Source organism: Spironucleus salmonicida, chromosome 2, assembly GCF_000497125.1.
Source record: "Spironucleus salmonicida strain ATCC 50377 chromosome 2, whole genome shotgun sequence".
Classification (NCBI taxonomy): domain Eukaryota; phylum Fornicata; order Diplomonadida; family Hexamitidae; genus Spironucleus; species Spironucleus salmonicida.
The window spans coordinates 502,492-514,399 of NC_090597.1; the positions used below are offsets into that span (position 1 = coordinate 502,492).

General features: G+C 33.4%; 13 protein-coding genes across 13 annotated transcripts; 7 read left to right on the top strand and 6 right to left on the bottom strand. All coding sequences in view use genetic code 6, as the record gives it.

The window, feature by feature from the left end:
* Positions 1-837: 837 nt before the first annotated feature.
* Positions 838-1,065, top strand: SS50377_21495 (Transmembrane domain-containing protein; the record flags this gene model as incomplete). Its single annotated transcript, XM_067905414.1, has 1 exon — positions 838-1,065. The coding sequence occupies one exon, from the start codon at positions 838-840 to the stop codon at positions 1,063-1,065; it is 228 nt and encodes a 75-aa protein (XP_067766731.1).
* Positions 1,066-1,191: 126 nt separating this feature from the next.
* Positions 1,192-1,446, top strand: SS50377_21496 (uncharacterized protein; the record flags this gene model as incomplete). The annotated part of the gene is made up of 1 exon (XM_067905415.1): positions 1,192-1,446. The coding sequence occupies one exon, from the start codon at positions 1,192-1,194 to the stop codon at positions 1,444-1,446; it is 255 nt and encodes an 84-aa protein (XP_067766732.1).
* Positions 1,447-1,627: 181 nt separating this feature from the next.
* On the bottom strand, positions 1,628-2,053 carry SS50377_21497 (uncharacterized protein; the record flags this gene model as incomplete). Its single annotated transcript, XM_067905416.1, has 1 exon — positions 1,628-2,053. The coding sequence occupies one exon, from the start codon at positions 2,051-2,053 to the stop codon at positions 1,628-1,630; it is 426 nt and encodes a 141-aa protein (XP_067766733.1).
* A 50-nt stretch (positions 2,054-2,103) lies between these two features.
* Positions 2,104-2,337, top strand: SS50377_21498 (uncharacterized protein; the record flags this gene model as incomplete). Its single annotated transcript, XM_067905417.1, has 1 exon — positions 2,104-2,337. The coding sequence occupies one exon, from the start codon at positions 2,104-2,106 to the stop codon at positions 2,335-2,337; it is 234 nt and encodes a 77-aa protein (XP_067766734.1).
* A 1,106-nt stretch (positions 2,338-3,443) lies between these two features.
* On the bottom strand, positions 3,444-3,734 carry SS50377_21499 (uncharacterized protein; the record flags this gene model as incomplete). Its single annotated transcript, XM_067905418.1, has 1 exon — positions 3,444-3,734. One exon carries the CDS (start codon positions 3,732-3,734, stop codon positions 3,444-3,446), a length of 291 nt encoding a protein of 96 aa, XP_067766735.1.
* A 271-nt stretch (positions 3,735-4,005) lies between these two features.
* On the bottom strand, positions 4,006-4,530 carry SS50377_21500 (Transmembrane domain-containing protein; the record flags this gene model as incomplete). The annotated part of the gene is made up of 1 exon (XM_067905419.1): positions 4,006-4,530. The coding sequence occupies one exon, from the start codon at positions 4,528-4,530 to the stop codon at positions 4,006-4,008; it is 525 nt and encodes a 174-aa protein (XP_067766736.1).
* Positions 4,531-4,923: 393 nt separating this feature from the next.
* Positions 4,924-5,355, bottom strand: SS50377_21501 (uncharacterized protein; the record flags this gene model as incomplete). The annotated part of the gene is made up of 1 exon (XM_067905420.1): positions 4,924-5,355. The coding sequence occupies one exon, from the start codon at positions 5,353-5,355 to the stop codon at positions 4,924-4,926; it is 432 nt and encodes a 143-aa protein (XP_067766737.1).
* A 1,941-nt stretch (positions 5,356-7,296) lies between these two features.
* On the bottom strand, positions 7,297-7,779 carry SS50377_21502 (Glucosamine 6-phosphate N-acetyltransferase; the record flags this gene model as incomplete). The annotated part of the gene is made up of 1 exon (XM_067905421.1): positions 7,297-7,779. One exon carries the CDS (start codon positions 7,777-7,779, stop codon positions 7,297-7,299), a length of 483 nt encoding a protein of 160 aa, XP_067766738.1.
* A 547-nt stretch (positions 7,780-8,326) lies between these two features.
* SS50377_21503 (uncharacterized protein) lies at positions 8,327-8,776 on the top strand (the record flags this gene model as incomplete). Its single annotated transcript, XM_067905422.1, has 1 exon — positions 8,327-8,776. One exon carries the CDS (start codon positions 8,327-8,329, stop codon positions 8,774-8,776), a length of 450 nt encoding a protein of 149 aa, XP_067766739.1.
* Positions 8,777-8,902: 126 nt separating this feature from the next.
* Positions 8,903-9,199, bottom strand: SS50377_21504 (Cysteine-rich protein; the record flags this gene model as incomplete). The annotated part of the gene is made up of 1 exon (XM_067905423.1): positions 8,903-9,199. The coding sequence occupies one exon, from the start codon at positions 9,197-9,199 to the stop codon at positions 8,903-8,905; it is 297 nt and encodes a 98-aa protein (XP_067766740.1).
* A 46-nt stretch (positions 9,200-9,245) lies between these two features.
* SS50377_21505 (uncharacterized protein) lies at positions 9,246-9,821 on the top strand (the record flags this gene model as incomplete). Its single annotated transcript, XM_067905424.1, has 1 exon — positions 9,246-9,821. The coding sequence occupies one exon, from the start codon at positions 9,246-9,248 to the stop codon at positions 9,819-9,821; it is 576 nt and encodes a 191-aa protein (XP_067766741.1).
* A 183-nt stretch (positions 9,822-10,004) lies between these two features.
* Positions 10,005-10,487, top strand: SS50377_21506 (Glucosamine 6-phosphate N-acetyltransferase; the record flags this gene model as incomplete). The annotated part of the gene is made up of 1 exon (XM_067905425.1): positions 10,005-10,487. The coding sequence occupies one exon, from the start codon at positions 10,005-10,007 to the stop codon at positions 10,485-10,487; it is 483 nt and encodes a 160-aa protein (XP_067766742.1).
* Positions 10,488-10,930: 443 nt separating this feature from the next.
* Positions 10,931-11,833, top strand: SS50377_21507 (Cysteine-rich membrane protein 2; the record flags this gene model as incomplete). The annotated part of the gene is made up of 1 exon (XM_067905426.1): positions 10,931-11,833. One exon carries the CDS (start codon positions 10,931-10,933, stop codon positions 11,831-11,833), a length of 903 nt encoding a protein of 300 aa, XP_067766743.1.
* Positions 11,834-11,908: the final 75 nt, after the last annotated feature.

The window sequence follows — 11,908 nt, forward strand, 5'->3', positions numbered from 1 at the left end:
GTATATTAGAGGTCTTAATATAGTTTTAGTTAGTTTCCTAAATTATCAAAAAATATTATATATATGTAATGTTTTTCTGATAATAGAATAAACATTTGGATGATAAGATAAATATGGATAATAAAAACTATAATATTTTACTTAGGTGAATATAAATATAACTAATACCATATAATAAATAATTTTTACAAACAATTAAATCTAAAAATGATGCTAACACCTCGTCTTCGCCCCTGTTAGCATTAATTGAGAAGTGAGGTTGATAGTTTTCCAAAACTAGCCTAACTACCTGATATTATCAATACAAGATTCTCAACGGGGCTATCTATTCTAGAAAGCTTTAAATAAGCAAATAGTGAATAATATGGATATCGTCAACAAAGAAAGATACTAAAGTTAGTTTTCTGAATATAAGTGATTTTTCCAGCATCATTATGTCTTTCTTATTGCTTATTTAGATACATTAGGAAGTAAGATAGTGCTTAAACAAAACCATATAATTCTACTTATTTAAATTGTTTTAATATGAAATAAAGAGAGTATACTAGTAAAAATGTAATTTAAACTTTATGAATGAAAATGTGAGCGTTCTTTATGATCGTTTATTTATTAATATATAGATTTAAGCTAAAGATAAATAGAATATTTTATGTGTTAATATTAGTTAGTTATGTATCTATACTATTAAAAACAAAGTATTTTTCTGATTATTATATGAAATATATAGTTATCTTTAATCATTTATTTATTAGATTATTAATTGTAAAAATTCACAAAAATAAATATTAATATTAATCATATTTAATTCGTTGTAATTTTAACCACTCCATCAAGTAAATGGGTTTTGAGTGTCTTCCTATTCCTCAAAATGATAAAACCATGAACATCATCTGTGGTATCTTAGAAATATTCCCTGGTGTCGGTTTATTAGTAGCATGCGCCGTTAATAACTGCAACAAAGACTTACTTATTACTGGTCTTCTTCAGTTAGTTTGTACTTTAATCATCTTCGGATGGATCTGGTCTGTTATCAATGGTATTATGATCATTATTAAGAGCTGCTGAGTGACAAATTCTAATTTTACTTTTAACTATCTAAATAACTATCAATTGTTATCTACATATTATCATACTAAAGAATATTATATACTTATATAAAGATTATTTTTTACTCGCGCCCTTTTAATACAAATGAATTAAGTTGCTAAAGAAATAAACGTACGAATTAAGTTGCTAGACTAACAACTTATCAACATCAGACGTTTCAAGTAGAAGCCAATCTTGAAGCAAACATAGCCGCCTAAAGCTACAGTATCTTAATTTTCATCTAATTAACTAGCAAGATTACCTAAAACACAGTCACAAACGCGAATTCTGTCTCAGAGGTTTGCTACCACGGAACGCCCGTTCCTGGAAGAGCTGAAAAAATTAGAAAAATAGTGGTGATTAAATAATTTTTATTTCCACTATTATTATAATATTATATATTAATACCAATATATTCAAAATGAGATTTGCTAAAAAATATATTGTGAAAACGTTCTATTCCGGTCTCTTGGCGATCCACGCTACCGCAATATGCCTCAGTACCTACGACATAGCATCCTCGATCTCCATATATCGGGTTTCAAGATTAACGCCAGAGGAAGGCCTGTCCATACGGATGGGCCTGGTGTCCCCCAAAAAAATCTACTCTGCTATTTTCCAGTTTCCGATACCAGGGTATTTTTGGATAGTCCTCTTCACTGACCGCGGCTGCCTTTACCACTCCCCAAATTTAGAAATTCCACAATTGGAATATTTTGTTTAGATATTATATAATAATGATATTTGCATGATAGAGTCTCCCAGCCAAGTACTCTTCGACAAGATTTTCCTTGGCATTCTGGCGATTTCCTCGATCCTTTTGGCGTTTTCGGCGGCGGGCCTTGCGCTAATTTGGTGCTTCTGCATCGGCTTTTGCACGTGCCGGGAGGTACGGCCAAAATACAAACGGATAGCTGGCTGATAGCGCCGTGGCGAAGAGTTCAGATTTTGAGGATAAAATCTACATCTGGAGTGCGAAATATACTATTTATTATATAATAATAATAAATCATAAAGATGCAATTAAATATGGTAGAATTCAGATTGATATACGCTGGAGGGGTGCTTTCCGAGCGTGCTCCCATCGCGCAGGCTGCTATAGCTGGAATTAAGAGTCTCAAACTCTTAATTTCACCGTAGATTTTCTGTGATTTCTAAAAATATCTCTTTTAATGTATAATAATACTGTTTGGTAATGGAAAGGATTTTAGCGATTTTCCGGCAAATCGCTAAAAATTCAATTCCAATTGACCGAAGAGCGGTTTATGGATCCGTTTGTCCCATAAATACGGGTTTTAACAATGGCCCAAGCAGTCCCGTTCATGAGCTTCCCATTTTAGTTTATTTTCCAATTATGAATATTTTTATATAATAATAATATATAAAATATCCCTTCCATTTTAGTTTTTTCCTGATTTTCCCCTCTAGACGCTACGAATCGCATCGCAAAACTACGAAGATATTCGCATCAACTGCGTGCAGTTTATTGATGTTCTTATGCAATTTTCAGCTGGAGCGGAACGGAACTGCTGAAACGCGAAATGGCGAAATGGTGAAATTTAGCAGTAATTTGTACTTTAAAAACATTAAAAATAGTGTATATATATTTATATAATATATAATATATAATAATAATATAATATATAATATATAATATATAATATATAATATATAATATATAATATATAATATATAATATATAATATATAATATATAATATATAATATATAATATATAATATATAATATATAATATATAATATATAATATATAATATATAATATATAATATATAATATATAATATATAATATATAATATATAATATATAATATATAATATATAATATATAATATATAATATATAATATATAATATATAATATATAATATATAATATATAATATATAATATATAATATATAATATATAATATATAATATATAATATATAATATATAATATATAATATATAATATATAATATATAATATATAATATATAATATATAATATATAATATATAATATATAATATATAATATATAATATATAATATATAATATATAATATATAATATATAATATATAATATATAATATATAATATATAATATATAATATATAATATATAATATATAATATATAATATATAATATATAATATATAATATATAATATATAATATATAATATATAATAATAATATATAATATTCACTCACATCAATATTTACACATATACTTATATATCTTTATATACACATTTACTCACAAATATCTATTTTTATATATACCTACTTATATATCCCAATAACCATATAAACCACAAATTCACATCCATCGCGAATTCGATTTGCAGGCCAATTTAGTCACTCGTCGGTCAGGGAAAGTATCAAATCGGACAGCGAATCCGCGTAGTTCGTGAACTGCGGGCTGCCGTTTGCGTCGAAGGTGCAAACGTTGGAGGAGCAGTGCCGGAGCGACGGCTGGGGCTCAATTTCCTCAATTTTCGTGGAGTTGTAAATCTTGCGAAGCTGCGTTATTTTGTGGTTCGGGAAATAGCTTTTCTGTATCTGGACCCAGTTCAGGCCCAGTTTCTGGATGGCCATGTTCAGCGTGTGCACCTCGTCGTCTTCGAATATGCTGCGTTCCAGTTCCATTTTTAACTGAGTAAAAAATGTGTTTAGTTGAAGAATATTTATGTATACTAATTCTAAAAAAACCAATATATATTATTATATAATTTTAGAATAATGATTATTTAAATAATAATTAATTATTATATGATATTATATGTATATAGAAAATTTTCCTTTCTTATGAAAAAATGGGATAGAATATATTTTCTATGGATTTTCGCACATCGGGTTTCGGTGTTAGTAAAAATTCTCGTTATTGTTAAAATAAGTGCTAATGTATTGAAATTACTCCTCACTGAACAAGCTGATTCTCTCTCATATAAATATTTTACTTTCTGGGCCTGTTTACCTTTTTCACAATGATGAATATGATTGCTGCCGTAGTAATCATAACTGTTAGCATTGCAAGGCTCAGGAGGAGAAAGTCTAACCCCTTAAAATAAAATTTTGAGTCAAACTAGTCGATCGTAGCTGTGGTTGAGCATGAGAATTTAGACTTAAACCTAGGCAATTTAAACTTATCTAAATGATAGTAAACTTATGTCTCTCCAGCTTAAGTTTTATCATTAGTAAAGCACGTCTTTCCACTAGCTGTGCTAATAGCATAACCTGTGTATCTCAATGGGAAATTGAAAAAATAGGTCGCTATTTTTGCTTTTTCAGTAATAGTTCCTAAGATTTCTGTCCCTTCGTCTGTATAGCTTGATCTCATTAGTCTAAATATTGTCATTAAAGCATCTGCAATAAAAATTTATACTATTATCATTATAGCTAATGCTCCAATAATGCCAAGTAGCTTAATCATAAAAATACTCATTATAACTAAGTATACGGGGATGGTAATTAAAATTTGCGCAAAATATTACAAATATCGTTTAGTATCAGCCTAGTGTACAATATTTCATAGTGTTTACAAAGGTATATGTTATTTGATTACTAATTTAGTTTACAAATATTATTCATATACCTCATTGCCTATGTTTGTTATTAAACACTTTATAAATGTTGGATTTTTAAAATAATATTAGCTTACTATTTTTGGTAGTAGAATATTATTTTAACTAATTCTGAATTACACAAGTAACTTATATTCTAAACTCTAATAAAACAATTCTTTGCTAAAAATTAGAGCATTTTATTACTCTTCTAACTTAAAAAATGAAGATCATACTTAATGAAACACTTTAAATGATTTAAATATCCCAGAAACTCACTCCCCGCCTTTACCAATCAGACTCATTAACGCAGGTTCGTCTTCAAAGTACTGGCTAGGTGTATCCCAGCTTAAATCTTAACGACACTTAGGACTCATAAAATTTCTAATTGGAGTGAAAATCGGGCCTGTTAGTTACGGCGATTGCAAAATTGTTCTATCAACAAATTTTACTTCATTCTGAATATAATTTAATTGAAGCTCTTCAAACACTATTGAATTTTCTTCAAAATTAAGAAGAGAGTCAGATATTTTGAGCAAACGATTATCTTGATCTAAAAGGCGAAAATTTCTCTTCTAAGTATTAAAAACTGGTTTAAACAATCGATTAATAGGGGCAAACTCATATGTCTTTTTACGTTGCTTAAGCTACTTTATCAAATTCTGCTGTTGAACCTGCATGAGTTCTGGCGGTAAATTAGTAGCCATATAGAAAGGGTGGAAGGGATAACAGATATGTAATTATTATATTAATATCATGTTAACTTAATAATAAAAATATAAAATAAATGTTTTTATACATTAATATAATTGTATAATAATTATATTAGATTATGTATGTCAAATTTAGAAGTAGTGTAAAAATAGTTTAAAGTATAGAAATTATATTAAATCAAATAATTATTATATTATAAAATAATTATATTTAGTTAAACTAAGTTTATATATAGGAACTACGTAATTTATAGCTAAATTCATTGTCAGAAACATCTTAACTATAAAAATTTTTATTAAAGTACATTTTATTAATAAAATATATTATATTTAAAAATTTATTGACGAAACTAATAATAATTTTTGAGATTTTATTTCGCTCCAAAAGCTAAAGTATATTAGGATTTTAATGGTAAAATAATTTATGAGTAACTTTTTTCTATAGTATATGATCTAATTATTTAGTATTGTCATCATAAATTCTTTTCCATCATAAAGAATATTATGCATTTTAAAAACATGATGAATTCATATAAGTATATTATTATATGTCAAATCGTAATTTTATAATTGGTAAAAGTTAACATCCTTGATAATACATATATTTAGAATCTATAGAAACCAAAAAATAAACAATACGTTATAATTTTTATAAAGGTATATAACTATTACAATACTATAACTAGATGTTATAATTTTTATTTATAATAGAAATATATATTTAATACTCTTTCACTTTCTACTTGCAAATGAAGAAGATCATTAAAAAGTAATCATAACTTTAACTTAAATACACTGGCCCTATAACTTTACAATCCCTTGACGTATAAGTACTATAATTTCATACCATATGTGAAACAATGCTAGAAAATAATTCATCTGGCGAATTTTTATGTGTTCCACTAAGTTTATATGTGAGTAGTATATGAATCTGTATTATACGTTAGTGACAATTAGTGTTTAACAAATTTAATCTTATATAATATAATTTGCAAAAATAAAACTAACAAACTAAAGTAACGATTGAAAATACTTAGCATATTAGTAGAACATTAAGTTAATCATCCTCTATATTTACTAAATAATATAATTGCGTAATATTAAATTCATGAATATTTTAATTAATAGTATGATAATCTTTCTATTTTATCAATAAGCTAAAACTGTAAAACTTTTTTAATATTATTATTATAATTCAATGTATATTATATTTATAAGTAGAAATGTTGTGTTTCTTTGTAAAATATTTTAATAAGTAAAATTTTAAACTATCAATTTTCATTTACATGGATCAATGAATTTAGTTTTATAAATTTATAATCAAAATACTTAGAAATAACTATTAAGGATTGGTTAACATTCATTAAACTTGATTTTATTTCTAATAGTTTAAACTAAAGAACATCCTAATGAATCTTATCTAATGAGATGATTAAATTGGTATAATCTAGTAAACTTTTATCTATTTTAACATAATAATAATAATATTGTTTAATACAATATATTAATTTAAAATAAATGTAACGTATTAAAACAATCATTTTAAAATCACTTATTAGTGACAGTATTTCTAATAATAATACACTACTTGTAATACATTTATAAGAAAATGTTAATAATAAAGTTATAAAAATATCCTAAAACAATAATGATGCAAAGACAATCTATCAATTATTTATATATAGTTTCTTATCAATTTTTAAACTATTTATTAGTAATTTATATTATTTATATCTAAATAGATCACGCTATTGCATTATTACTATTTGTTTTTAATTATAAATCTATAGCAAAGTTTATTGGTATAAAATGTTGCTTTGTTTATATTGTTAGTGCAATTCTCTATATTAATTTGAATCAGTTGATATATTTTACTGAGTAAAAATTAACCTGAACTTATCAAAATACTAAATAAGTTAAGTATATGATAGAACCTCACTGGAAGTAGACGGCCATCTCGTTGCCCATGCGCTCCATGCCGCACTTCGTGTAGAAGCCGGTGTTGTCGTCCGAGCAGTCAAGGATCACCTTGTAGCAGCCGAGCTCCTGGGCGCGCGCCACCAGCACCGACACGAGCTGCCTGCCGAAGCCGCGCCCGCGGATGGCCTGGTCTACCACAACGTCCTCGATGTGGCCCACTCTGGAGCCCCCGTGGAGCAGCTTCCTCTCGACGAGCAGAGTCGCAGCGCCCACTAGCGAGCCCTTGGCGTCCTCGATCACCTGCACCTGGTGGAAGGACGAGGTGGACACGTCCGCAAAGAAGGCCTCGGCGGCGGAGAGGGGTAGCTCGCCCACGGTGGAGAGCTGGGACAGCAGCGCCGCGAGCGCGTGCAGGTCCTCGAGCTGGAGGGCGCGCACGCAGTACTCAGGGGTGGAGCCGACGGCGGAGGCTGTGGGCTGGGTCTGTACGACGGACATTCTTGGGGTTCCCCTACGCCCGGTTCGCAGGAGGGCGCCCTCTACGCGTGGGCCGCCTGGTGGGTATATGGAGGTAAAGTAGTTCTTCTGGATAGCCCGGTCAGTCGATTATCTATATGTTAACAAGAAGAGAATATAAAATAGTACAGAAGCGGCACCTAACAAAGCATTTTACTAATCATAATATTATCAAACTAAAAACTATACAGCCACTATATTACAGAATAACTAACTGGATAAGTACCTGAACTTAATCAGAACCATGAAATTCACTCATTAATGTTCAATATTTTTAAGCAAAGTACCGTATAAACTCCTTTATCATATACTTCACGCTCAACTTAAGGTAGCACCCATACCATATTCCAACCAACCAAAACTCACCACTAAATTATATCCAATACATCTTATTTTCCCTACTATCCCATACTCTTCTAAAAACTAATACATTCACACGCATTCACTAACTCTCAAAAAAATTCTACCACATTTTATTTCATGAAACCTATATATAAACATATAAGAATTATATATTTTATTTCAATTAATGCCCAAGCCCGCCCCGAGCAGGTACTGCAAGGGTTGCGAGTCTTCCACCGGTTGCACGTTCTCCATAAACTGCAGGAATTCCTAGAATCTGTCGTTCTGTGTGAACTGTGTGAATTGTTCCAACCTTCAAAACTGTCACGATGTCTACGACGTCCACGATGCTGCGAACGTCTGCAGGTCGTCGGAGGTCGAGCGCTGCAATAATATCTCGGACAGCTCGCGGGGGAAGCTAGCCAAAAACGTATAATAATCAACTTCGTTTCAGGAAGTCCAGAACGTGAACAATAGCAGCAATGTACAAAAGGCGATGAACGTGAGCCACTCGAGCAAAATACTAGAGTGTGAGGGAATGGACTCCTGCTTCAACGCGTAGCAGAGCACCAACTGCGCATGTTACGAGAACGCCGTCGGGCGGAGCTAACTAAGCGGGGGAGTATTTGGGGAGTGAGGGCGTTTATCTCTATTGTTTATAATATTACAAGTGGAAAGGACAATTTGCTGGGCTCTTGGTGTTGAGTAAGACTGATATTAGGAAGTTTACAGATGCGCTGTCAGCTCAAAACCACGAATTTCCTCACTATTTTGCAATCTTTACGTCCTTCAGGTTCCGCCTGTTAGCCAGCCCATCGCATCCTTCACAGTTGGCGCAGTTGACGCAGTTTTTGCAGCGCTTACAGTTCGCACAATCAGTCATCTCGGAGCAGTCCTGCAGGTTGCAGCATCTTTCGATGCTTTCACAGTCCTCACAGTTGTTGGAGTCTTTTCCGTGGCTGACATTCTTGCAGTTTCGTAGGTTCTCGGAGGAGCTGCAGTTTTGGCAGGAAATGCACTAAGTTGAGTCGGTGCAGTTCTTGGAGTTGAAGCACTCCATTTATTGAATTATTTTAATAAATATATAATAATACATAAAATAAAAAATGGAAGGACAAAAAAACGGTTTAGTGGACTGCGTTAACTGTAAAAATTGCATTAACTGCTCTAACTGTGCGGACTGCAGAGACTTGGTTGATTGCCACTTTTGTCAAAAGGTGAGTAGCTCATAACGTTGTGCTTTTGTATAGAACTCCAGGAATATACAGGATTCATCATTTGTTTTTTCCTCTAGTACCGTTAAAAATTCCAGTAATGTTACATAGTCAAAGCAAATAGTTAATTCGTCTAATATCATCAAATCGATTAATATAACAAATAGCTCAAATATTGAGGACGGCAAAAATATTGCATCTTGCTCTAATGTATGCAAGGGAAAAAACTGTGACGATTCATCAAATATTTTCACATCGTCAGTAGTGACAAACAGTTTCAATTGTTGTAGGAGCTTATAAATTTCGAATTCATAAATCGTTGTCGATTCGAAAATAATAACAGATAGCAACAATGTAGGTAAAGCGAAAAATTGTAGTAGTTGTCAATTTATTTAAAGGGAAAATAATTTGATTGGAGCTGGGAATATCCGAATCATAGAAAGTTAGTAAGTCGCAGAAAGACAGTGAGAAATATGCACTTTTGTATTTAACAAGCTAGATAGATATCATAAAAGGTGATAAATTCACCTTATAGTGCTATTATCAACCCAAAAGCGGTGGATTACGAGTTCTCTTACCTCCATATACCCACCAGGCGGCCCACGCGTAGAGGGCGCCCTCCTGCGAACCGGGCGTAGGGGAACCCCAAGAATGTCCGTCGTACAGACCCAGCCCACAGCCTCCGCCGTCGGCTCCACCCCTGAGTACTGCGTGCGCGCCCTCCAGCTCGAGGACCTGCACGCGCTCGCGGCGCTGCTGTCCCAGCTCTCCACCGTGGGCGAGCTACCCCTCTCCGCCGCCGAGGCCTTCTTTGCGGACGTGTCCACCTCGTCCTTCCACCAGGTGCAGGTGATCGAGGACGCCAAGGGCTCGCTAGTGGGCGCTGCGACTCTGCTCGTCGAGAGGAAGCTGCTCCACGGGGGCTCCAGAGTGGGCCACATCGAGGACGTTGTGGTAGACCAGGCCATCCGCGGGCGCGGCTTCGGCAGGCAGCTCGTGTCGGTGCTGGTGGCGCGCGCCCAGGAGCTCGGCTGCTACAAGGTGATCCTTGACTGCTCGGACGACAACACCGGCTTCTACACGAAGTGCGGCATGGAGCGCATGGGCAACGAGATGGCCGTCTACTTCCAGTGAGGTTCTATCTACTTATTATAATTTTCTATAAATATTCTGGTAGCAATTATTATTTTATCAAACTTTTTAAAACCTTATAATAACGAAAATGATACTTGTAATTTAGCCAGCTTATTATTTATGTTAAATATGACATAAAAACTGAAACTTAAATTTCCTTTGCTACAAGAACCCTGTAAAAAACTTATAACATCGAAATACCAAAATAATAAAGTTGAATAAACCAACAGATATACATTTAAGTATTGCATGTAAATCATAATTTTATCCTAATTCAACCCTCGACTAATAAATTTAGTTTTTATTCTTACTATATTTCCTATAATATTAATATTATAAATTAATTAAAAAATTCCATTTTAATACATATTTTGTATATCATCAAACTTTATGTGAAATATATTGTATTATTCCACACCCAGAATATCATTTAAACCCAGAAAATGCTAGAAATGCCAACTAAATGCGACAATAATACTAAAACATGCCCAGCTATGCACGCATGCCCATCCGACGCAACTAGCTCCAATGAGAAAAACTGTGTATAGTGCAGCATCAGCGACAGCGAAGGCTGCAACGCTAGCACAGCTGCAAACGATGCTAAATGCACGGCCTTCGCTAACGCGTGTGGAGCTTCTGTGGTTCCCCAGTGCGATGCAGAAACGCCGTGCAGAGACGGCTAGTTTTGCGAGATAAGGGCCTCTGGGAACGTCTGCATTTCCTGCCCGGCGTCATGTCTGGTATGCACCAGCTTTGCAAAGTGCACAAAGTGCGCATCCGAATACGAGATGAATACGGACTAGACGTGCACGGCAATTTGCAGCGGCAGGGATATTAGCTTCCAAACATGCGAGAATTAGGTTGTAGTTCCTTGCGGGCGCGACGGGCAAAAGACCGCCTGTGTTTGTGGTACGTCATAGATGAACTGCCTTACGTGTATGGACGCTTTTGTGCCAGCTCCTGGAAGGTGTGCGGACAAGCTTTGCACGTGCGATGATAGGGACCTTAGTATCTGCACGGGCTGCATAAATAGCAAAAATTATACATTCAAGAATAGCAAGTGTATTCCTGGACCCGTAGATAAGTGTAAAAGTTGTCTTCCTGGCTATGCGTTGGAAAATGGTTTGTGCGAGGGCTGTGCACCAGATGCTCAAAAAATTGGAACTTACTGTTTCCTGCCTTAGGACGAAAGGAGATCTATCAATCTTTCTGGTGGTGCCGTTGCTGGAATAGTCGTTGTTGTTATAGCGATAAGCGGAGGCATCAGTGGAGGTATATTTTGGTATCTCAAAAAATCTAAAACTTATATGAAAAATGTAGACTAGGTAGGAATTAGGTAGGAGTGAGCCTAAATCAAAATGAATATATAGTTTTTCCAGGAAATTCGTTATCATAGGTTTTTTACATTAGAAAAGGATTTA